At 40.5% G+C, this 26,252-nt stretch overlaps 1 protein-coding gene across 1 annotated transcript in view; it reads left to right on the top strand.

Annotated features, from left to right (window-relative positions):
- Positions 1-24,591, top strand: part of fam135b (family with sequence similarity 135 member B) — a 113,964-nt gene extending 89,373 nt beyond the window's left edge. Inside the window, 11 exon segments of the mRNA XM_036575334.1 lie at positions 1,335-1,408; positions 3,463-3,617; positions 5,328-7,154; positions 7,157-7,457; positions 8,567-8,733; positions 10,280-10,371; positions 11,047-11,144; positions 14,425-14,576; positions 16,119-16,229; positions 17,214-17,327; positions 20,632-24,591. Coding sequence (XP_036431227.1) covers positions 1,335-1,408; positions 3,463-3,617; positions 5,328-7,154; positions 7,157-7,457; positions 8,567-8,733; positions 10,280-10,371; positions 11,047-11,144; positions 14,425-14,576; positions 16,119-16,229; positions 17,214-17,327; positions 20,632-20,837 — 3,297 coding nt within the window. The 3' untranslated portion in view covers positions 20,838-24,591.
- The last annotated feature ends 1,661 nt before the right edge of the window (positions 24,592-26,252 follow it).

Raw genomic sequence — 26,252 nt, 5'->3', positions numbered from 1 at the left:
GAAGTAATGAGCTTCCTGAACACACGTGTATCCCTGCAGGGCAGCTTTCCCAGCACATAAGCAATATATCCCCCTACAGGATCCCTCTGCTTCCCATTACAGCTATGCAGTTATAATTATTAAAGAGAAAAAACAGCATTCGCCCAGTGTGTGGAGCTTTGTTTGATGTTTACAGCCAATAATAAATCCATTCAAATACACATATTAACCCTTAAATGCAAAAGTGTTGGTCTAACTAGTTAATTGCATGAAGTACATTTTTTGTGTCCAAGTCCATTATTTTATTAGAACATAATTTAAAAAATAATAATAAACAATACTTCCTCGCTTGAATACATCAATATTACATTTATTTTAGGAATTTATACCTCCCAAACTCTAAAACTGTCAGGTGGTGCGACCGTCCAACCATATATGCAGATAGAGTTAACTGTTTAAAAAAGGTTATATCAATTTACAACACTCTAAATAAAAATTGTTCGGAATGATTTTATGTTTAAAACCTTTGAAACTGTGAAATGTTGCACAAGGCAGCATTCAACTCATTACAAAACCTTTTTCTGTAAATTCTGATTTCCTCAAATATCACATGGCACGGCCTACAGCAAGGGACTTTTATTTTGACATGCTTTTAAGAAAGACTAGGCACCGTATTGCATCATAAAGAGGTCATGTTCATGGCACAGTCATGGTACATGTTCAAGGTCAGTAGCCCTTTTAGAAATGTTGGAAAAATTGTAGTAGAGTCATTGATCAGGCTGGTTCAGCTTACCATGTCATGTGGTGCGACCACAGGAGAAACCATGAATAAGGTTGTTATAGTAATGTTTATTTATTAAAAATATACATACACACACACACATATATATATATATATATATATATATATATATATATATATTTCACAGACAAAGGTTTATATGGTGTCCAAGTACAAAGACTAGTTTATACACTTAAAACACTTTAAATACCTAATATTTTTATTAATGTGTGGTTGCACCACCTGACATTTTTGTGGGTGAGCAATGGAAAGCGTTTTTAATCCAGCTGATTTGTTAAGTGTGACACTTCATTGTAGCCGTATTTAATCTTTTTTTTTCAGTGAAAATGTTTAGCTTTTTTTCTCTTTCAGCTGAAAACCAAAAGAGGCACATTTGACCACTTTAACATTTGACCACTTTCAATGTTTCAGTGGTTGAAATTCTGGTGCAGCCCTAATTCATCCCATTATAAAAGCCATGAAACAAAATCAACCCATCAAATTGAGAATGTCTAAAATCATGATGATGAAAGATACGGGTATGATATTAAGCAATGATTTATTTTCTCCACAGGTCAGGAGATTTTCAGAGGGCTACTTCTTCACTGAACACCCCAAAGAATCCTCCCTCACCTTTCAGGAGGACCTGTGAGTCTCTCTCTTCTTCTCACACAGTATTACATTGAAAAAAGTAACTGACTGTATAGAAGTATGTGCATAATTTCCACATGAATAAAGTATATATCAACAATTCTGTCTGTCAGTTTACTTCGTTTTGGCAGTATTTGTGTTGATATTCTTTATTCTTGTGGAAATGATGTACACATATGACTGAGGTAAACAGTTTACTTTTTCTATGCACTCCCCAAAAGCTTAGAAATAGGGAACAATAAACTGCTTTTAACATCAGAACCGAGTCAGCAGTAGAACAGCAGTGTAACATGGCAGCAGCAGACGAGTAGGCAGGATGTATTTGTGAGTTTTTATGAAAGGCATAAACACATAGAGCACACAATGAAGTCAACACCAGAAGACAACTAAAAAAAAAAATTATATAATGGTGGGCAATATGTTGATAAGTATTATTATTATTGTGACAAATTACACCACATTACATCGTATTATGCTTTTCTCAGCATACAGTGGATATCAGTGCTTAAAGAACATTGAATAACTGCTTGTTTCATTACAAAGAGAGCTTAATTAGCCCTCTGTGATTGGATTTAGTGCACTATGTGAAATCCTCAGAAAAATGGTTAAACACACTTTTTAATGGTATTTTTTGAACATTGCTCTACTGGGAGCTTTTCTGTCTGTTCCTATTCATGAAACATCACAAAACGCAAAATATTGTGATATTTTGATATTGTCATGCTAATTATATTTATTTTTATTATTTTTTTTGCTATGGTGCCCACCCCTAAAAAAATGTACAGTATTGTATATGTCAGGGGTCGGAAACCCAAATGTTAAGAACAGCCATTGTGTCCTTCCAACAAAAATCAAACCACCTTGGGAGCCACAACATTTTATGTCCATTTTACCATTGTGGTTGTGAATACGTCTCAGTGTGTGCTAATGTGCTAGTATGGGCTAAAACTATAATATAAACAAAAATGCAGACTTACTTTGCTCTGCTTTAAGCTTCAGCTCAGCTATAGCCGCTTTTCTCACATCTCCAGGAGGAAACTTTTCTGCCAAAGTAGAACAGTATTTGTAAAATGTCTCTCAACGTTCGATTTTTTACGAGGCTGAAGTCGCTTCTCATTCACCAGCTTCAATTTCCCATTCTGCCTTAAATGGAGCCTGAAACGTCAGAAGGTAACTGCTGTACCATTTAAGGTGGAACAGGAAAATTCGAAAAAGAAGCTGGTGAACGAGAAGCGACTTCAGCTTTGTGACTTTTTAGTGTTTGTCAGTTTCTCGTTGCAGATTAAACATATCAGGACACCAGCTGGAGTGATTATAAACACAAGTCCATTTGTCTCCGAATTATCGATGTTCGTCTTAAATCTTTCTCTTTGCCTTTTCGTTAGCTGCTTGCTAGAGTTGTCTCCGTTGCTTTGTGACCAGCAGTCTGTGCGCTAACCTTCAGGGTTAAAGGGTGGATCAGCAGTTCTACATTAACTCCAGCGTTTAAGACCATTTATTGTTAAACTGTGCTGAACGATCAGCAGAGCTTTATTTTACTGTAAAGGAGGATTATTTTATTTTTACCTACAAATCTAGTTCTGCTGTGGAGCTGCAACAGAGCAGCAAAAGAGCCGCATGCGACTCCGGAGTCACATGGTTCCGACCCCTGATATATGTGGACAGCAAGCATTCATTTGTTAAAAAAACACTAACATAGACTGAACACAAACAAACGATTTAATATGTGTGATTGTGTTATCCTAACCATTTCCAAATCTCTCAAGCACTTGAGGAGCTCTAGTAGTTACAGTGACCATCCAAAACGTAGTTTATCTAATTAGTCCTTCATTAAATTCAGTCAGGTGCTGCTGATGGAACTGAACAAATCATTGTGATGGCTGGAGACCGGGGAGAAGTCAGGAATCAAACCTGTTTGAACCGTTTTCATGGCCGCCTAAAACTTTTGCACAGTTCTGTGTTCTGGGGTATTTTATTACAGTTACAGTATGGAGAGGAGATGAAAACCTTGACCTCCTTTAACCCTGTTCTCCTTTACTGTGTTCCTGCAGTATCAATAAGCATGCTCAGGTGGCGGTGGAGTTACGGAGTTCAGACTACATGAGCCGAATGCCCCCTTTGCCCATCGAGTGCCTGGACATTGACGGCGACTGGAGCAGCCTGCCAATCATCTTCGAGGACAGATATGTGGACACGCCCTGTTTAGGTAAACTGTTTCACAGTATAGAAGAGAGGAAGCTCATTGTCTAACCCCCAGAGCTGTAGTCAGCCACCTCTTGTACACAGTCGCAGTCTGCTGTGATTGGTGTAGCTGCGTTTTTCTAAAAGTGAGACACACTCCGCTGTTTTTTGTCTTGGGGAATCACGCTGCCGTTTTCCCTGGATGTCTTGGGCTGTGTCCCTGTTGCTAAGCAACAGCTTGCGGTAGCTAATTGGCTAGCTAAAATTATCCAGCAGAAACAGCACATCTAAAACAGATCTCTCTTTGAAAACAATAGAAAAAATGTTAGAATTACACAATTGATTAGTTATATAATGCATTTAAGGCTGCCAAATGCTTAAAATCATTAAATGCGCTTAATCGCGTTTCGAGTCAAAGGAAAGTTTAAACAGTTAAAAGCAGTGTGAGTGGGAAACAATACTGCATGCATGTATTAAATTTAATAATTTAGTAATAGTATTTTCATTGTGAGAGTTCACATCAACCTAATCCTGAAAATCACGATTTCCACGGCATGAACACAGATTAGAATTTTTATCAACAACGCCCAGTGAGTCCAGTGGCTGCATATTCCAGACCAGTGATCGACAATCCAAATGAGCCATTTTCTCATTTAAAAAAAAAATCCGCCTTGGGAGCCACAACATTTCATGTCCATTTTATTGAACTAACGTTTTACCATCTTGGCTGTAAATATGTCTTACTATGTGCTGATGTACTAGTCTAGACTAATAAAATATAAACAGACACGCAGAATTACTTTGCGCTTACTTAGCTCAGCTATAACCGCTTTTCTCACATCTCTGGCAGGAAACTTTTCCAAAAGTGAAATAGTTTCTTGAAAATGTCTCTCAACGTTCAACTTTTTACGAGGCTGAAGTCGCTTCTCATTCGCCAGCTTCTTGTTCAAATGTTCCTGCTCCACCTGTTCCACGTTAAATGGTGCCTGAGGCGCGAGAATATAACTGCTGCGCCATTTAAGGTGGAACGGGAACATTCGATCAAGAAGCTGGCGGATGAGAAACTGACTTCAGCTTCACAACTTTTTAGTGTTTGACAGTTTCTCGTTGCAGATTAAACGTAGCAGGAAACCAGCTGAGTTCTTATAAATGCAAATAAGTCCATTCATCTCCAAATTATCGAGGTTCATCTTAAATCTTTCTCTTTGTCTTTTAGTTAGCTACCAGCTAGGTGAGATTCTTGTCTGCGTTGCTATGGTGACCAGCAGTCTGTGCAACAGTCTTGGTTTTATCCAGGACGAATTAGCAATTATACATTAACTCCCAACATTTAAGACCACGTATTGTTAAAACTATGTTAGAACGATCAGAAGAGCTTTTCAACTTTTTCTTTTTTCTTTTGATATCAAAAAATGACAGAAGGCCTAGCAACAAGTCTGTTTATGTTTCTGCAAAATAAAACTGCATGCAACAATAACTGTCCTCATCTGCATAACGACACAAATTTGTTGGACAAGTGAGAAATGATTACTAGAATATTACAACATACTTTTGTTACCACCAGCCAATAATAGTGGTTTTAACGAGTTAAACTGAGTTTTAGAGACTGGTGTAGCTTATTTTTTTGTTTTTACTGTTTTTGCAGTCATTTATGTGGGACAGTCATTAGTGTTAAATTCCCACCCAAACTACCTGTTTTGCTGCTCCAGTTAAACATCATTTTTTTCCTTTATAGATTATACGTCACATGTGCCAACCCCGCCTATCTCAACCACTCAGCAGTCTGCTGATTCCACTGAGATGGTTGACCATACCACCACACCAGCAGAGGGAAGTCCATATTCTCACTCACCAGCAATAACCCCTGAGGATCCTTCCTGTGAGGACTACATGGACCTGCCCACATACATGGCTCTGATTGGCCAGGAGAGAGACTTTGTCATAGACAGGGAGGGGAACGTGGCTGAATCTGAAAATCTAACTGGCTGCGTAGATGGGACGGTGCATATAGACAGAACTGAAACTGACTTGGAGTCCATAGTCAAATTAAGGACTGAAAGTAGAGAGGACCCAAGCAGCCATCAAAATAGTGTGGAAAGTGCTGAATCTGTCTCAGAATCAGACAGATTAGACTCCAGAGAAAAAGCAAATTCTCAACAGGTCGAACACTTTAAAACACCCGTTCCTGAAATGTGCACTGAACCTACAGATGTTACAGATGTAACTGTAGGATCGTCTCGGGCAGACAGTGGCCTGCTAATGTCGGGGCATCTCTCCAGCAGTGGTCTGAGGTACATTGATGTCAGACCCAGTGATTCGGACCCATACAGGGGAGACGAAGTGCTGCTTGTCCAGTCAAACATCACAGAAGTTGTTGGCCACGTCGACCCCGATGGTCCTGAGCTCTCTCTTCATAACCACCACGACAACAAGATCGAATCCAGCTTGGAGAGGCATGGCGATGAGGACGCAGATGAGACGTCCACAGAGGCACCGTCTTTAACGCAAGCAAAGGACGATGGTATCGGGGATACAATGTTGTCAAACTCTGTTTCGCACACCCCTACAACTGACCGACCAATAACACCACCGCATAACACACACAGTGTCCTGCAGCCTGAGACTCCACCTAGAGGTGGGTTTCTAGGTAGATCCAATAAGGTAATAAAACGTTCTTCCTCCGTGATCTCCGACTCAGGCATTGAGAGCGAGCCCAGCTCAGTGGCCTGCTGGCCCCTGGACAGCCGCAGCGGGGTAACAGGAGGTCGCGACTCCCTCCAGCAGCAGCACCTGAGCCGTCGACGGGCAGCCCATCGCAGCTCCCTGGAGGGGCTTCAGACAGAGAGCCATGGCAGCCTCCCCAGTGCCACGCAAGCCTCGTTGACCTCCATCAGCTCCCTGCCATACGAAGATGAGGAAGAGGAGCGGCAGAGGCAGCTGAACACCCTCACCAAGTCCGCCTCCGCTCCACAAATCAACAGCCCTGATGACACCGAGAATGACCAGGAACCGGCCACTCAGCAGAGGCGAAACACTGAGGAGACTGGCCAAAGGAAGGCGGTCCTTGAGACCAGTCAAATGAGAAGGAATCGGGAAGGCAACAGTAAGGAAGTGCCTAGTCAGGAGGTATTCGAGAAGATGTCATCCAATCAGGAAAAGGCTGCAGATACCAAAGCTGATGCTGGGCTGATAAGTGCTGTGCAAGAAGTATTGCTTTTCCAGCAGTTTGTAACAGAAACATCTGATGACGGTCTGGCAGACCAGCAAGATGATATAGAAGAAAGCAACGACGTTCTGCATGTGGAAGACCCAAGTCTGCTTGATGATGACACTGGGATATGTGCCTGTGAAACTGAGTGCTGCGAACACAAGGGGGCGCCAGAGTCAGTTAATGATCCTGTTAACCACGATGACATTAGTTTCCATCACATCCATCTGAATGAGCTTGAGGATGGCAAAGTTCTGGGGAACCTTACAGACTCACCAACCAATGAAAACCAAAGCAGCCATAATGTTGCCAGCCTAACTATCAATGAGAAAGAGAGGCCCACTGACCTCACAGATCTCCTGCCAATGGGAGAGAGCAAAAAGGGCTGGAGGGCCAGACAAGAGCCAATAAGGTGCCGAGTTCAGGCTTGGCATTCGTGAATAAGAAGGTTGTGGAGGTGGTGAACCTGTCCGTGTCATGCGCCCCAACCTGCCTGCCCTTTTCTTCCGTCCTCCGTGACTCACCATCCGTCAGTGGACTCTCGGCCCGTCAGGCTACTTCCCCCATTACCCACCAGCCGCTAGGTTCTTTTGGAATCATCTCCTCCTCTTCCTCTTCCCTGTGTGCTGAACAGGAGATCAGTGAGAGGATGCTGAAGTGAGTCACAGTGAACATCCTTGTATATATATATATATAAACATGGAGGGGATCCTGTTGGGGAAATGAGAAGTTTGGGAATACTACAGTATCCCAAAATACTGACACTGCCAGAACAAATTAGGAACCAAAGCTCTTAAAGGCTAGTCTGCTTTTTACAAATAAGATTAGAGTAGACACATATTAACATTTGCCTACCACCCCACCCAAAACTTGCCAGAATGTCTTCATAAGATCATTGGATTCAGGGCCTCCTAAAACGCTGTTGGTTCTAATAAGGAACCATCAAAGATGTAGGCATTAAGCAAATCTTGTTAACTGGTTAGAGTAACTTTAGATAGCAGATAAAAAAGTTTGTTAATAATAACTACATGGGGCTCCCGAGTGGCACAACCGTCTAAGCGTTGGCCCTATCATCAGGAGATCACGAGTTCGATCCCTGGTGATGCTACAGCCATCCGTAGCCGGGAGTCCAAGAGAGCACAATTGGCCTCGCTCTCTCTGGGTGGGTAGGATGGCCCCTCCCTCTCCCCTCATCACTTAACGCGATGCTAGTCAGCGCAGGCGTCTATTTGGCTGACGTAACAGATCTGGCGGTTGGCGCTTTCCTCCGAGCGCGTTCGGCTGTCCAGTGACGTTGCGTGAGCGGCAGTTCAAAAAGAAGCGGTGGTTGGCTTCACGGGTCTCGGAGGAAGCCTGTGTTAGCCTTCACCCTCCTAGCGTTGATAGCATCGTGTGATTGGGGGAGTCTTAACTAGCGGATGGAATTGGAGACGACTAAATTGGGGAGAAAATCGGGTAAAAATAAAAAAAAATAATAATGATGATAATAATAACTACACAATTACTTCACTGGTACTACTGATAATATATTTACATGACTTACAGATGTGCTGTGGTGTTGTTTTATGATAACACTTTCAGTCAGGAGTTGTTGGCAACTGGAAAGCTTGTTTTTTTGCATGTATTTCATGAAGAAAACATTTTAAAATATCAGTGCTTCAGTGCAGCCACTAACTGTTAAATGTCAGAGCTGGATCAGAGGCAGGTTTTACTGTGAATGTAACACAAAGCTCTCATGCTTTCATTTGTGAATGCTTGTTTTTCAGTTTTTATAAGGCTAAAGAGGCTTTTCTGAGGAAGTTAGCATTCAGAGCCACTCTTTACAGCGATCTTCCTTTGCTGGCATCTGATCATCCATACTTCCCCCCAGAAGAGGAGGATGAGGAGTTTGAGGATGGAATCCACTTAGTAGTGTGTGTCCATGGTTTGGATGGTAAGTGCCTGTGAAGTACCCCAAAGTACCCCTGGTGTTTGACTGTGGACTGATCCAACCTCTGGTACAGTGGTGTCTGGACGGGTAGATATACTGTGGCTTTTTAGAGATGCCATCTAGTAGTGGATGGTATACCCAACAATTTATATCATGGTATAATTTCTGACGCTTTCAGTGTAGATAAACCTTTGTCGCTATTTCTTTCTATCAGTAGCCCCGCAGGCCGGAAAAAAATGGCGCTAAATGTTGTTTCACAGCAAAAGTTGGCTCCTTTTTCAGTAGCATTTTATTTGATTTCCTATTTGCACTTAAATGGAGCAGCACCTGAATGTAACTACTGCACCATTTAAGGTGGAGCAGGAAGTTTCGAACTTGGATCCAAATTACTGTTTACTGTTTCAACTGACCAAATCAGGCAGCTTCTTGGGAGGTATTAGAGGAAACAGACGTGTGGCAATCGCTAGGCACAGCCGAACCCCAAAAGGCCGGTTATCCCTTTATACCCACTGCCCCGACAACAAAGTGGGCTTCAGATGGACTAGACAATAAGAGGTGATCGAGGGACTCCCGTGTTATGATTTTCATTTAAAATGTGAATGAAACATCCCTGGCTCATTCAGCTAAACAGGGCTAACATGGTTTGCTCTGTATGTATGTCATACTAGTATAACGGTCATAGTATAATTCATAATTAAGGAAGAATTTAGCCTGTATACCACCAGTCACTACTACCCCACCCCAACACGCACACCTCTGTGTTCACATGATGTGGACAGATGCATACATCTTGGAGTGGGGGTCCCTAAGAAGGCACAGTATACCAATCTACCATTTCTGCCCTATGGTCTACAAGTAAAGGACCTAAATCTGAGCTAAAAGTCATGTGTATGTTAATATAAACGTAATACAGTATAGGTCAATATAGTGCTATGAAAATGGAATTTAGTTATTTTATGTAAGTGCATTAATCTTGTACTTAGAATGGACAAAGAAAAAAGACTTTATATTTACATACTGTTTGCACTTCACATTTACAGTCGTATGCAAAAAGTCTGGGCATCCCTGATCAAATGATGTTTTGTTGTGAAAAATAAATTAACACACCCTCTAAATGCGGAAAAATGTACAGAAATGTGCAAAAATAATGGCACATTTGATTTTTTTTTTCAATATATATAAAATTATGCATTATGCACTGAAGTTTGGAGAAAATGCAGTATTTAAGTGTGTTCTCTGTAGAAGATGCAACAAAACATGCAACTTACCTGGGAGTATTCAAGCCTTTGCATTGACTGTATGTGTAGTGAACAGTAATCAAACTGGAGTACATGTTCTAGCACTTTAGCATTGTATGTATTTTATGCTATGAATATCTCAGGCCTATATAGTTCAAGTTATTACTAATGTGATTCCTATAGAGAATGCAAGAAAATGGGGGCATGTTTGCTTTGTTCCTGGTCATGATAACTAGCAAAGTTCTATAAGCTTTCGTTCGTTTTTAAATAAGGGATTTGTTTCTCTTTTTGACACGTTTTGTTTGCTTTAGGTAACAGTGCGGACCTGCGTTTAGTGAAGACCTTCGTAGAGCTTGGCCTGACAGGGTCCAGACTAGACTTCCTCATGTCTGAACGCAACCAGGTAATCATGACCCAAACCAACCATAACTCTCACAATATCGTCATCAGTCGATTAGTGTCTGTAGTCCAGAGCAGTAATGGGCAAATGTTTTGACTGATCTCAGTCACAGGATTGTGTTGTGGGCCACAGAATGAATACAGTAAAGATAATAATAATAATAACATAACAATAACAATTACAAATCTCTGTGTAATCTGTAGCAACATTTCAACAGGAAATCATGAATTTTAAAGAAGTACCAGAGCCAGTTTAAGGGGAGACTGGCCCTGTCCTAATTCTCGCATTATATCAAAAACATAATTGCAAAAATGCTAGAATACGCTCACAAGTAAGTCCTCAATGAATGAGAGTGAAAGGAGCAAAAGCCTAAAAATGAACATATAAACATTTCTCCCATTTATGCAGGAACTTTCTTAAACTTTCTTAACTATGATTCTGAACAAAAGCTCTGGAGGAACACATTCACTTTGGACTTTCTCTGGAGCGCCCTCTAGCACATGACAAACCTGGAAGAAATTATTGAGTGGCAATTGTACTCACTAGAAATTCTCTGGTAGTACCAAAACTGTAAACAGCTTCTTTATGAGACCTGTTAGTCATGTGAAGTGAACTGCAGTCGACATGCTGTCTGTCTCTCACACAAAACACATGCTCTTTCCTTCTCTTTCCTGCCAGACCGACACGTTTGCAGATTTTGACACCATGACTGACCGCCTGCTTGATGAGATCATTCAGCACATTCAGCTCTACAACCTCACCGTGGGCAGAATCAGGTTTACACCTTCATCACCTAGTTTTCACACACCTGCAGCGTTAACACTCTCTACCTCTCGCACTCTAACAGTCATACCTGCACCACTCATATCTGCATCATTCACACCTGTACAACTCATACCTGCACCATTCACACCTGTAACAATCACACCTGTACAACTCATACCTGCACCATTCACACCTGTAACAATCACACCTGTACCACTCATGTCAGCACCACTCACACCTGCACCTTTCATGTCTGCACCATTCACAATTTTACGATTCCTGTACCATTCATATCTGCATCATTCACACCTGTACCACTCATATCTGTGCCATTCACACCTGTACCATTCATATCTGTGCCATTCATATCTGCGCCATTCACACCTGTACCATTCATATCTGCATCATTCACACCTGTACCATTCATATACGCAAGTCTCACCTGTACCATTCACACCTGTACCATTCACACCTGTACCATTCATATCTGGGCCATTCATATCTGCATCATTCACACCTGTACCACTCATATCTGTGCCATTCACACCTGTACCATTCATATCTGTGCCATTCATATCTGCGCCATTCACACCTGTACCATTCATATCTGCATCATTCACACCTGTACCACTCATATCTGTGCCATTCACACCTGTACCATTCATATTTGTGCCATTCATATCTGCGCCATTCACACCTGTACCATGCATATCTGCATCATTCACACCTGTACCATTCATATACGCAAGTCTCACCTGTACCATTCACACCTGTATGATTCATATCTGGGCCAATCATATCTGCGCCATTCACACCTGTACCATTCATATCTGCATCATTCACACCTGTACCATTCATATACGCGTCTCACCTGTACCATTCACACCTGTACCATTCATATCTGTGCCATTCATATCTGCGCCATTCACACCTGTACCGTTCATATCTGCGCCATTCACACCTGTACCATTCATATACGCAAGTCTCACCTGTACCATTCACACCTGTACCATTCATATTTGTGCCATTCACACCTGTATCATTCATATGATTGATATTCACATCAGTACCATTCATATTTGTGCCATTCACACCTGTATCATTCATATGATTGATATTCACATCAGTACCATTCATATCTGTACCACTCACACCTGTACCATTCATATTTGTGCCATTCACACCTGTATCACTCACACCTGCACTATTCACACCTGCACCACACATATCTGCATTCACACCCATGCTGCCACCTCACTATCAGCAGGAACAGGTGTCTTTATAGACTTGGGTCAGTAGCACCAGATCCATTCATACTTATATTCATGGTTCAGGTTACTTTTCTGATAATAGCACTACAACAACAGAAATAATAATAATAATAATAATAATAATAATAATAACAACAACAATAAAAATACATTATGACATTATTATTATTATTATTATTATTATTATTAATAATATTAACTTTAGACTATTATTAACACTTTTTACAATATCTTAAAATGAATGACTATCATGAAACCTTTAACAAGGTCAAGTCGAGGAACCATTTAGATGATTTTCATAAAGTGTTTTTCTACAGAGGAATGAACTTTGGAGTTCTACATAGAACATATTAAGTTCAGACCTGTTTAGAGCGCAGTGATCCAGCAGAACAGGAAGGCTGCTCAGTGCGCCCACAGCACTCAACATTACTGTTTATTTTTTATTTCATGATTGGAGAAGTGTAGCAAAACACAGGTAAACAGAGTAGAAACGCAGGATCAGGGAGAACAAAACAAAAGAAAACAAGTGACCAGAGAAACTAAAAACATTGTTTATACAGGTTTAGAGAAAATAAAACAAAATAGAAGATCCTCTACTTTTTTAGGTGCTCTGCCATCTACAACAAGGGTTTCAAAGGGTTTAGCTTCCGGCAGGAAAATCTGTACAGCTGTATTCTCCCAAAACTGACTGGGATAATAGGCAGCAGGAAGTCAAGAAAACAAGAAGCATCTAAGTTACAAATGGACATAAATCATGTATCTAATTCTGGAGAAAAATACACTGAGAGTCTAGTGTTTCTGTCACTGTGTGTGTAGTTATCCTCTCACCACAAGGTGGCAGTGTTGTACAGGAAAACAGCTCATGGATGGGCTTCAGACTGAGAACTGAAGGACTGGATATTATTTAAAGACTTCACCATTTTAATACAAAGCCTTTATAATGTATTTAACTCTGGATCTGTGGATGTGAGAAAGTCCACCACACACAATTATCTTTCTAAGCAAGTGATAAAGAGCACAATCATCTTTTACTTCAACTCTCTCTCGTTCTTTCTCTCTTGCGCCCAACAGTCAACAGACAGCTCCTCTTACGATGCAGCTAAACACACACACACACACACACACACACACACGCACACACACATACACACAGAGGACCTGATAAGAGGGACTGTGCTTCTTCAACTCTAGTTCTAGTTGCCACATATTTCATAGCATTGGTTATGAAAATCAGATATGTATTTTGTCCAATTAAAAGTCATACAAGTCAGATTAATCTGTAGACATTAAAGGAGTTTATATGACATTCTGTAGCACACTGCAGTGCCCAGCTGGCAAAGAACCTAGCAGAGGGTCAGAAAAGCCGAATTAGCATTAGCCAAAAAACTCAAGACAAAGAGACGCTTACTATAGCAGCCACTAGTCCAGGGACAAAATGACAGTGGACATCAGGAATTATTATTAGAGGGGAAATCCAGTGAGTTTTTCTGCATAACTAAATGGCTAAGCTGTAGTTCAGAGTCGTTCAGAGCGGTTTGGTGTGAAACGCTCTGTTCTAGAGAAACTTGCTGAGTCAGAATTGTTCACAGTGGTGGTGATAGGAACCAGACATCCACCTCTAAAAGCTCCCTCACAGAAACTTATTACATGAAATCGATATGAATTCACTGCTTTATGTCTGAGACTGGTTTTGGTCCAACAGCAGCTATCTACCTATATATATATATATATATATATATATATATATATATATATGTTTACTTTTGCCTTACATCACTACACTAGCGCTAAGGGCTGACACAACTAACACAACATGGAAACAGTAACCTTTAGACCCATAAGGACAGTGATGAAGGACAGTGATGAAGCCTTGCTATCCTTTTAATAGAAAATCTCCATTCAGAATGCTGTGTAGTCCAGGACTAGGCTTAATTCAAGTCTAGGAAACTGACCCATAGAGTTATTGCATAATGCTTGAACACTACTATTGTAGACAGATTTATGGTTTTTCTTTTTGCAGTTTCATTGGTCATTCTCTGGGCAACGTCATCATTCGCTCAGTGCTGACAAGACCACGATTTCGCTGCTACCTCAGCAAACTACACACCTTCCTCTCTCTATCTGGACCTCACCTCGGCACGCTGTTCAACAACAGCACACTAGTCAGCACAGGTATACATACATACATATATACATGCCTGTCTGTCATCTTTCTGTTTGGATGTACAAACCCAATTCCAAAAAAAGTGGGAAAGTAGGGAACGTAAATAAAAACAGACAGCAATGATTTCTGAATCCCTTTTGACTTGTATAAAAACAAGATATTTAATGTTTCAACTACTTAACGTTATTGTTTTTGTATATATACGCTTATTCTAAATTTGATGCTTGCAACATGTTCCAAAAAGGTTGGTACAGGGGCATGTTTACCAGTATGTGACATCACCTTTCCTTTTAACACTGTACAGTACTTATTTGGGAATTGAGGACACCAGTTGTTGTAGTTGTGAAAGTGGAATTTTTTTCCCATTCTTACTTGATATAACACTTCAGCTGCTGAACAGTCTGAGGTGTTTGTTGTCATATGTTGCACTTCATAATGTGCCACACGTTTTCAATGGAAGACAGATCTGGACTGCAGACAGGCCAGTCTAGCACCTGCACTCTCTTACTATGAAGCCACGCTGTTGTTACATATGCAGAATGTGGCTTGCCATTGTCTTGCTGAAGGAAACAGGAACATCTCTGAAAAGATGTTGTCAACATGGCAGCGTGTGTTGGTCCAAAATGCATGCAGCTCAGCATTAATGCCACTTACACACCCCTATACCATTTTTTGATGTTTACGCTGGTACACTAGGGATGGTCCTTTTTCTCTTGGAAAAGTACGCGACATCCAGTATTTCCAAAAACAGTTTGAAAGGTGGTCTACTTTGTGTCAGTCCATCTCAGATGAGTTTAAGCCCAAAAACGTCGGCGGCGTTTCTGTATGTTGTTGATTTATGGCTTCTGCTTTATGTAGTAGAGTCTTGACTTGCATTTGTAGATACAGCGAACTGTGTTGACTGAACAGGGGTTTTCTGAAGTATTTCTCATCTCGTGGTTATATTTATTATAGAAGCATGTCACTTTTTAATGCAGTGCCATCTGAGGTATTGAAGTTCATGATCATTCTGCATTGGTTTTCAGCCTTGCTCTTTACGCACATCGAGATTTCTCCTGATTCTGATTCTGATTTTAATATTACAATATTATAATAATGTTACAGACTGTAGACAGTGAAATCCTCGAATTCTGACAATCCCAGTTGTGTGTTGACCCTATCACAACTATTTTTTGGAATGTGTTGCAGGCATAAAATTTGGAATCAGCAGATATTTATAAAAATCAAAAAAGTTGAAAAGCTAAAATTTTAAATGTCTCCTCTTTGTGCTGTTTTCGATTAAATATATATAAAAGATAATTAAGAAATTATTGCCTTCTGTTTTTATTTGGATTCTACTTACTGTCCCAGCGTCATTGGAAGTGGGTTTGTATAACATATTTCTTTTAAATGTTCAGTAATGTTCTTTTCACAAGGCCAGATCTGATCCCACAAGTGTACGAATAAGATATGGTGTAGACATAAAGTGGTACTATTGAGTTGTTGATCTGAAGAAATCTGACAGAACTGATCTGAACAGTTTTGTGTATGTATTTGTGTGTTTTGTGCAGGACTGTGGCTGATGCAGAAGCTAAAGAAGTCAGGCTCCCTGCTGCAGCTCACCTTCAGAGACCACCCAGACCCCCGCCAGACCTTTCTCTACACACTAAGCCAGAAACCAGGTAAACCCACATGAAAAATTGCATAAAAAATTGTAGATGTCCTGTAGATGGTGACATCCCACCGTCTACAGAACGTAATATCATCAAAAGATTCAGAGAATCTAGAGAAATCCCTGTACACAAGGGACAAGGCCGGCGGTTGGTATTGGATGCTCATGATCTTCGGGCCCTCAGGCGGCACTGCATTAAAAACAGGCATGATTCTGTACTGGAAATCACTGCATGGGCTCAGGAAGACTTCCAGAAATCATTGTCTGTGAACACAGTTCACTGTGCAATCCACAAACGCAAGTTAAAGCTGTATCATGCAAAGAAGAAGCCATATGTCAACACAATCCAGAAACACTACTGTCTTCTCTGGGCCGAAGCTCATTTAAAATGGACTGAGGCAAAATGGAAAACTCTACTGTGGTCAGATGAATCAAAATTTGAAATTATTTTTGGAAACCACAGATGCCATGTCCTGTGGACTCAAGAGGAGCGGGACCATCCAGCTTGTTATCAGCGCACAGTTCAAAAACCTGCATCTCTGCTGGTCTGGGATTGCATTAGTGCCTGTGGCGTGGGCAGCTTACACATCTGAAAAGGCTTGAAATTGGCGTTGTACTTCTAGAGTTTGCTGATATTTAGTGGAATCCATTCTTCCAGCTACCCTTGCAGTGTTTTCTGTGACAATGGCTGCTATACAACCCCAAAGCGTAGTAGATACACCTCTATCCTTAATAGTCGGCAAGGTGTTCTTTGTCATCAAATACTGCTCCTTTTTCTCCAGAACGGAAGGTGGATGAAAGTTTCTCAGTGTAAAGCCAGCCTTAGGTTTTGTGAAGCTGAATCTTAGTCAGGAATCCTGACTTATTCAAATGTGTTGTGTAAAACTCCAGATCAATTACTCACACAAGCACATGAGCCAGACCGCACACAGTCAGCTAAAACCTGATACCACACACACACACACACACCTAATGTGTTATTATTGTGTTGTAGGGCTGCAGTTTTTTCGGAACGTGGTGTTGGTGGCCTCTCCTCAGGACCGCTACGTCCCCTTCCACTCAGCCAGGATAGAGATGTGCAGGACAGCTCTCAGAGACAGAACCACAGGTCAGTCTCCCCAGTCCACTCTGTGCTTCTGTGGTCTCTACAACATTTTTACAACCGTTTTATCATTAAGTGATAGTTTCTAAAATTCTATAACCTGTTATTAAACATTTTATTTTAACACTGCATCTTGAGTGTTTGTGGTGATCTGCCACGAATGCCAAGCATTTTTAGACAAAGGGGCCAGACGTAAGTACAAGTGCAGCTGCAGTGCGAGATGTTCCTTGATCCGAACACAATATACGCTTACAGTGCGTCTGAAAGTAGAGCTGCATTTACTAAGGTCGCACAGAGGACCGCAAATAGTGTGCAGGACTGCCAATTAACTGATCACTTGTGAGGCACAGGCTTTAAGAGGTATGATGAAAAATGGACCTGTCAACAGAAAATACGGACCATGAGTGCACATTGCCACTACATCATATATATATATATATATGTATTGCGCTGTATCTTCTAACACATGAACCTGAGAGCTGAACTAATGTCAATCTGACGGTAACTATTCTTTCAGTTTGCGTTCAAGGCTATTAAAAGAAACCTCTCACATCTTTAAGACATGAATTTAAAACACGGAGAAAACTGGCTGCCGATTCTGGCAATTTGCCAAAATGTTTGTATTTGTGTCTGAAATTTCCACAGAAGGCATAATACATCAGGCCTACGGTATTATTATGAACACAACATTAAAAACGATCTGGCTCTATAACTAACTAGGCACTATTTAGTTTTTACATTTTCACGAATGATCGTCGTGACTAAGGCTTTGTCACCCCCTTCAGAATAAATGGAAACTGTCATAGTGAGTATAGACCTGTATAATACATATGGTGTTAAATAATAAAAATAACTCTCAGTTTTGAGACTTTTTCTTTTTAACCAGATTCCATGAGCATGACAAGTACACGTCACAGGCACCAGAATGCCTTTTAGCACAAACTTGCGGACCACCGCTCTGTTCACACGACACTGTGCTTTCAGCCCGGTTTTTAGCGTGAACGGTTCTCAGAGAGCTCAGCTGCCCTGAGGATACAGTCTCTGTTAAACAGTCCGAGGTTCAGCAACAGGACATGATGGAGTGATGTTATTAAGGGTCTGATACAACACAGTGTCAGTGTTTAATCTGCTGACTTAATAAATGAAGTGTGACAGAAATACTGTGTATGAGACATGATGAGGAGGAAGACAGAGAGAGAGAGAGAGAGAGACGGGGGCAGAGAGACAGATAAATAGAGAGAGAAAGAGATGGAGATAGAGACAGACAGAGAGACAGATAAATAAAGAAAGCAATGAAGATAAATAGAGACAGAGAGAGATGGATAGAGAGAGAATTAGAGAAAGATTGGGGCAGAGAGACAGACAGACAGGGAGAGAGACAGATAAATAAAGCGATGAAGATAAATAGAGATAGACAGAGAGAGATGGATAGAGAGAGAATTAGAGAAAGCCAGACAGAGAGAGAGACAGATAAATAGAAAGAGAAAAAGAGAGAGGGAGATAAATAGAGAGAGAGAGAGAAATGGATAGAGGGAGAGATAGAGAGATGATTAGAGAAAGACTGAGGCAGAGAGATAGACAGACAGAGAGAGAGACAGATGAATAGAAAGAAATAGAGGGAGATAGGGAGAGAGAGACAGGGAGATGGAAAAAGAGAGAATTAGAGAAAGAGTGAGACAGAGATACAGACAGAAAGAGAGAGATAAATAGAGAGAGAAAAAGATAGAGGGAGATAAGTAGAGATAGACAGAGACAGAGATGGATAGAGAGAGAATTAAAGGAAGAGTAAGGCAGAGAGACAGACAGACAGAGAGAGAGACAGATAAATAGGGAGAGAAAGTGATAGAGGGAGATAAATAGATAGACAGAGAGATGGATAGAGAGAGATAGAGAGATGGAAAGAGAGAAGGAGATAGAGAAAGACAAAGAGAGATGGGTACATATATATAGAGAGAGAGAGATGGATAGAGAGAGAATTAGAGAAAGAGAGACATAAATAGAGAGATAGAAAGATAGAATGAAATACAGAGGAAGACAATGAGAGATGGATACATATATAGAGAGAGAGAGAGTTGGAGAGAGATGGATAGAGAGAGAATTAGAGAAAGAGTGCAGCAGACAGATAGAGAGAGAAATAAATCAGGAGAGGGAAAGATAGAGAAAGATAAATAGAGAAAGGAGAGAGTAGCAGTGATCAGAGCTGTTAACGTTTTCTCTCCTCTCTCTCGTCACCTTTGAGACTGTCGTGCTCTCTCTGACAGATTTTCTTCACAGAGGGTTAAGAAGCAGATGGAGGAATTTAGTCATGGTGAGAGAGAGAGAGGGAGAGAGAGAGAGAGAGAGGGAGAAAGAGTGTGAGAGAGAGAGAGAGAAAGTGAGAGAGGGAGAGATAGAGAGTGAGAGAGATAGAGATAGAGAGAGAGAGAGAGGGAGAAAGAGTGTGAGAGAGAGAGAGAAAGTGAGAGAGGGAGAGATAGAGAGTGAGAGAGATAGAGATAGAGAGAGAGAGAGGGAGACTTTGACTTTTCAATACACCTTTAATGTAACCAGTAAACGCTAGAAACAGATCACACAGAAATCAGCACAAATGCAGCAAAAACATCACCTTACAAATTCACCACAAACCCACCAAGTCCATCCGGAGAGAGAGAAAGAGAGAGAGAGAGGGAGAGATAGAGAGTGCGAGAGATAGAGAAAGTGAGAGAGAGAGAGAGAGAGAGAGAGAGAAAGTGAGAGAGAGAGAGGGAGAGATAGAGAGAGAGAGAGAGAGAGACAGAGAGCGAGGGAGAGAAAGTGAGAGAGAGAGATAGAAAGCAGAGAGAACTGAAATCACCTCTGCTGAGGAACAGTCACTAAAAATAGAAAACCAGGTTGCCCGTTATGGTGTGCGAGGTGTTTCTGTGAAAGAGAGAACTGTTATGTTAATCTAGGCCTGTGACGTCACATGGCGGTGAAATTCAGTACTTCATGATCCACTGTTTATTAAAAACAGTCAAATTTAATCGTACTGAGGTTAAAGCCTTTAATATTATGCTTGACTTAAATGTGCCGTTTTTCTGGAAATTTTGTGCACAACTTACTGGGAAAAATGAATTAATTATAAAATGTGTGCAATTTAGGTTATTTTCCCCCAATGTGTTTAATTCAGCAAATAGACAGTAATTGTGTATTGAAATGTGCGGAAGAGCGTCTCTGTAGAGGATGTGTCACTTATTTTCACTTAGAAAATCAAAAAAACATCATTTTTCATCAGTTTTGCATACAACTGTAACTCCAATCATGTTGACTCTGTCTTTGTGTCCTGCTGCAGGTCCAGTGTACACAGAGATGATCAACAACTTGCTGCAGCCGCTGCTGGACGCTCCAAACTGCCGGCTGATCCGTCAGAACGTGTTCCACGCTTTACCCAACACGGCCAACACGCTGATCGGCCGAGCGGCGCACATCGCCGTGCTGGACTCTGAGCTTTTCCTCGAGAAGTTCCTGCTCGTCGCCGGCCTCAACTACTTCAAATAGCGGCTTTAACGAGCCAATCAGAAAGCCCCGAAAGTAGCAGCGGGTTTCAAACGGCCAGTCACATCACACGGCAGTGTCAACGGGTCTGTTCGATTAAACGCGACAGGTCACACCGGACCAATCAGAACCAGCGGTCATCTTGTTTAACAAGCCGATCAAAATGATCTTAACAGATTACATCAGGGCTCCTCTAGTTCAAATGGCCAATCAGATTGCACCGCAAACGTTTAAGAGCGAGTGGCAGTCGGAAAGCGGGGCAGTATATACGTATATAAATGTTGTACAGTATGTAAAGTAATTATATAGTGAGAAGTATATAATATTCAGAGGCTCAAACAAGCCTTAAATCAGAAGATATTAACACAGCTTTGAGAATTAGCTCAGTTCTCTGTTCCAAACGAGTGTCGTCCGTGTCCCATCCGAATGTACGTGTTGTATGTACTGTAACAGATAGACGTGTCCAACCTTCGAAACGTATTTAAGATCAAAAGCATTTCCTCATTGCTGTTCATGACTTGAAGTGGTCGAAATCACTGGACTCTTAATACTTGAAGAAAAAAAAATAGCAAAGAGTTTCTGGCAGGGTTGCGTTTGTAAATTTGTTACGTTAAATTCATGCCACTTAGAGAAATGCTGTAAGACGTTCCTCCATGTGAAGAAACAACTATTTTCATATATATTTTTTTTAACTGCGGCATTCGTGTTTTGTTTCATTTTCGTTTTAGCGTCTATGTAGTGAGTCGGAAATCATCGTGAAACAAGCCAAATCGCCAGTGTTCTTCGTACAGTAGTGCGACGTGTGTTCTGTAAACATCCCCGTACCCGTCAGTTTCCGGTGCATGGAGATACCAGAGATTTTTGTCAGAAAGTGTTGACAATATATTGCCTTAAATGATCAAAAAGGCTTGTATTTATCAGCGTTGTCCTCTGTTATTGTTACGCTGTCCTGTCTTACTCTCTCTTTTGTTTTTAATGTTGTTGGTTCATCGTCACTTGTGGCTGCTGAGGCCGAATCTGGTTGTTTGAACTCTCACTGTCATTATTTTTCCCTTCACACTCTTAAAATGAGTTATTTGAGCAATGCCATAGAACCACTTTAGTCCCCTGAAGAACCGTGGACAGTGTGTTACTTTAAGGAACACAGGGATTTATTCGCAAGGAACCTATTAAAGCTCTTGTGAGCCACAGTATACGTGTACAAAGCGTGTCCTTTGAAAGTTTTTCACCAACATTCTCCTCTTTCAGTGTAAACTGGGCAGCACTCATCTTGGGTAGCGCTTAGGTCAGCAGTCCCCTCACTGTCACAAGGCTGATGTGGGTTATCCTGCCCATACAGCTTTAACAAAACTTTCTCTTGGGTCGGAGAAACTGGGACTGGGAATCCACTGTTTAGCCCCCCCCCAAAAAAATCAGATTTAATCGTATTGAGGTTAGAGACCTTATTATTATGCTTGACTTAAATGTGGTATTTTTCTGGAAATTTCTGTGCACAACATACTGGGAAAAAACGAATTAATTGTAAAATATGCGATATCTTCTGCACAGTGTAGGCTTTTTCCCCCCCAATGTATTTAATCCAGCAAAAAAAACAGTAATTGTGTATTAAAATGTGCAGAAGAGCGTCTCTGTAGAGGATGCGTCACTTAGAAAATCAACAAAACATCATTTGACCAACAGTTCATTTTCGTTTTAGCGTCTGTGTAGTGAGTTGGAAATCATCGTGAAACAAGCCAAATCGCCAGTGTTATTCGTACAGTAGTGCGACGTGTTCTGTAAACCTCCCCATACCCATCAGTTTCTGGTGCATGGAGAAATCAGAGATTTTTCTCAGAAAGTGTTGGAAATATATTGCCTTAAATGATCAAAATGGCTTGTATTTATCAGAGTTGTCCTCTGTTATTGTTACCCTGTAACATAACTTCTTTGCAGTCGCGGGTCGGAGAAACTGGGACTGGGAACGTTGGAGTGATGGATGTCAATCGCATGTGCTCACCAATATATTAGGCCACGCCCAGACAGTTCTCAGATGGGTCTAATCGGCTGTTTTTAAGCCGTGTTTCATCATATTTCTATTTTTTTGAAGTTTGCTGGATGTTCAATATAACTTAATTTTAGTATCATACAAACTTTTCTAGCATTTTATCCTGTGTTCCCTGAGCCCTTAAGGTCTCGTTCATTGCTCAGTAAAGCCATACTTTGACAGTTGCATTAATGAGCAATAAACACTTAGTTAAGACTGTTATGCAATTTTTTAAGCATAAATGAATCACCTAATTTCATATCTTATTAGTATATAGGGCGGCACGGTGGCGCAGTGGGTAGCACAAGAAGGGCCTGGGTTCGATTCCCCGGCCGGGCGACCAGAGTCCTTTCTGTGTGTTTGCATGTTCTCACCATGTCTATGTGGGTTTCCTCCCACAGTCCAAAGACATGCAGTCAGGCCAGTCGGAGATGCTAAATTGCCCCTGGGTGTTAATGTGTATGTCTGTGTCTGCCCTGCAATGGACAGTCCAAGGTGTTTCCTGCCTTCTGCCCAATAAGCGCTGGGATAGGCTCCCGCGACCCGGGAGGATAAGCGGCTTAGAAAATGTGTGTGTGTAGTAGTGTATAGTGTATTCTAGGTAGCATCAGGAGTTGATTACTTTAGATCTAGTAAGAGTTTAATAATAAACATGTAAGCTCAGAATATTTTCTAAATGAATCTCAACCAGTTTTAACAACCAAATGCAGATAAATTGTATGAAAGACTTTTCAATCTTGAGTCAAAATATCATGAATAGGTATTGAATTTGTGATGCAAATAGACTTAAAAAAAGACTTAAGAGTCACTTATATAGAACTTATAGGAATAAAGTGGTGCTAATTATATTCTAATATGAATTTATATCATTTGTGCTCAATAATTTGAAAAACAATATCTTAACAAACCATTTATTGTGCATTGTTACATCTCCTACTGCAGTTATTAGTGACTTTCACAAAACACAGTTATGTACTAATATAAGTCATACTGAATGGATCTAAATGCACAGTGAATAAAACAGTAAGAAATGTTTAATTTGGCTTTATTGAAGAAAGAACAAGACTGTAATTGACGTAAACTTCTTTAAAATAAAATGTTTGTAAATGAGCTGTGCATGTGTGAAGATCCTTTAGGTATAAAGAACCTTCATGTAAAATAAAAGCTCCTTACCAATTTAAATTTATCCTAGAACCTTTATGTTATACGGAGGTTCTTCGAACATTATCAAAATTCTCCACACTCGCGTGTCTCGTTTAGAAAGATGGTTCTCTAAAGAACCACCTATTGAAAAGTTCTTTAGGGAAATAAAGATGGTTCTTCTATGGCATCAAACAAGCAACCCTTTGACACCTGACACCTTTATTTTTAGGACCGCAAGAGATCTGTGTACCTTACGATTTATGATTTTATTTATTTTATTCTGCGTGTGTTTTGTATGAAAATCCATCATTAATTAACAAAATGTGTTAGAACACAAAGCCTTGTGGGTACTCTAGTCCTTTCTTACCACAGTTGTTTACATTGTCGTAGCATGATGGTGTACCGAATGATTTTGTTGGTATTATTAATGTAGAATCGGATACATACAGTCACCCTGTTCATCTCAGTCTGAAGTGTTTTCACATTTTTTATGTAGAATCTTGTTCATTTATGTTCAGCCTGGCTAATTACTTAACGAGCCTAAGTTACTGAAGTGAAGCACTTACCGCTACCTAGCCAAGTAGCCAAAAAATAGAATTATTTTCCAAATTAATAGAATTGAGTTTCCTGAATGGGCCCTGTTTTTGTGTACTTTTGTGGGATATCTACTAAAGATGCAAATTCAGCTAAAATCTTTTAATGGACAACTGACCATAATTAGCCATTAACAAACAAGCCAGAAATCAAGGATGAGTCCCATCAAAATATCATCTCTCAGACAGAAATGTCCAGGTCTAAAAGCTGATGGCTGTGCTACATTCAAAGCCACTGTAACATAACTGCTGTACGCACACTTATGAGCACACACATCAGCTGGATTCTGTATTAATGCACTTTTTAAACATATTAAAAAGTGTCCTTGTGTAGATGTGGAATCCAGCAGTGAGAGGCCAGCATGTCAGTAAATGTCCCGCAACGTTATTAAACGTCCCCAACGTAAAAACCTGTGTTTATCAAACAGGTAACACTTTATTTGAATAGTCCACTTTAGATGCTTTCTAGATACTTAATTTACTTTCAAGGTACATTCAATATCTACTAAATTGACCATAATTGTCTTTAACTCTAAACCTCTTATCTTAACCCTAACCTTAACCTCAACCCAAAACCTAAACCCAACCCTCACCCTGGTCCAAATCCTAACTCTAACCCCACCACTGTTTAGAATCAACACATTGTTTGTTAACAGTTTGAACATCTGTAGATAATCTATAGGGGACTATAGTGGACTTTCCACATAAAGCGAGACCCTACAAAAGGCCAAAATGACTGGAGTGTACAATGATGAATGGTGAAAATAACTTTATTCTAAAGTTTTAAAGTTCAAAACACCATGAGCAGGGCTAGCTCAGTGTCCCTCAGTGGCTCTCGAAAGCCATTGCAATCCACCACATCCTCCTCAAAAGTGGACCCGAACACCACTATTTCTTCATTTTGTTAGCAGGCCTGTCTAACAGAACCAGCTGCCTATTGTGCACTCATGCTTACAATTAAATACCGTTCCTCAGCTCGATAAACTCGTAATAAACTCACCTATTAAAGTAGGAAGTACCGTTTATTGAAAATTAAATTATAAAAATATTTTTTTTAAACCAATATTATTAGTCCCTAGTGTATAATGCAATATGTTTCTGGCCTTTTACTTCATATACAACTGCAAGCATACATGCATTCGTGAGATCCTGCTGGTGTGGAGTAATGCCAGTTTCCTCCCTCTCAATGATGCAACTTTTTATAGACAGAATTCAGCAACTTACGAGACGACTCTTTTCAGTTTTGAGCCAGGGGAAAATTGTCAGTGGCATATGCCAGAGGCAGCATATTGTAGCTGTCCAAAAATACATTTATCTCCATTTTTGTCTGTTTTTATTTTTCTACATAACACAGCGTTTGACATTTGAAACACCGTTTGAACATGGCGGCTGTGTCCTATGTATCGGGTGAACGTTTTATGCTGAATGGACCAGTAGAAAAGCTCCAAAATCACCTGGAATTAAACCTCCTTGCAATAACTTACATTCAACTTTAATTATTGTTGCTCTCTTTTTGGAGATACATGTTTGTCTTCATAGCCTATAGAGACTAGGCTGGAGTATCACTTTGAGTTAGTACAATAACTAAGCACTTTAGGGCCGCACTGAAAAAGTAATGCGTTGAATTTACCTGGTTTCAAATGTGTAAATCATTTCTAC

The sequence above is a fragment of the Colossoma macropomum genome, unplaced genomic scaffold (assembly GCF_904425465.1).
Source record: "Colossoma macropomum unplaced genomic scaffold, Colossoma_macropomum, whole genome shotgun sequence".
Classification (NCBI taxonomy): Eukaryota; Metazoa; Chordata; class Actinopteri; order Characiformes; family Serrasalmidae; genus Colossoma; species Colossoma macropomum.
This window is presented reverse-complemented; position numbering and strand designations above follow the sequence as displayed.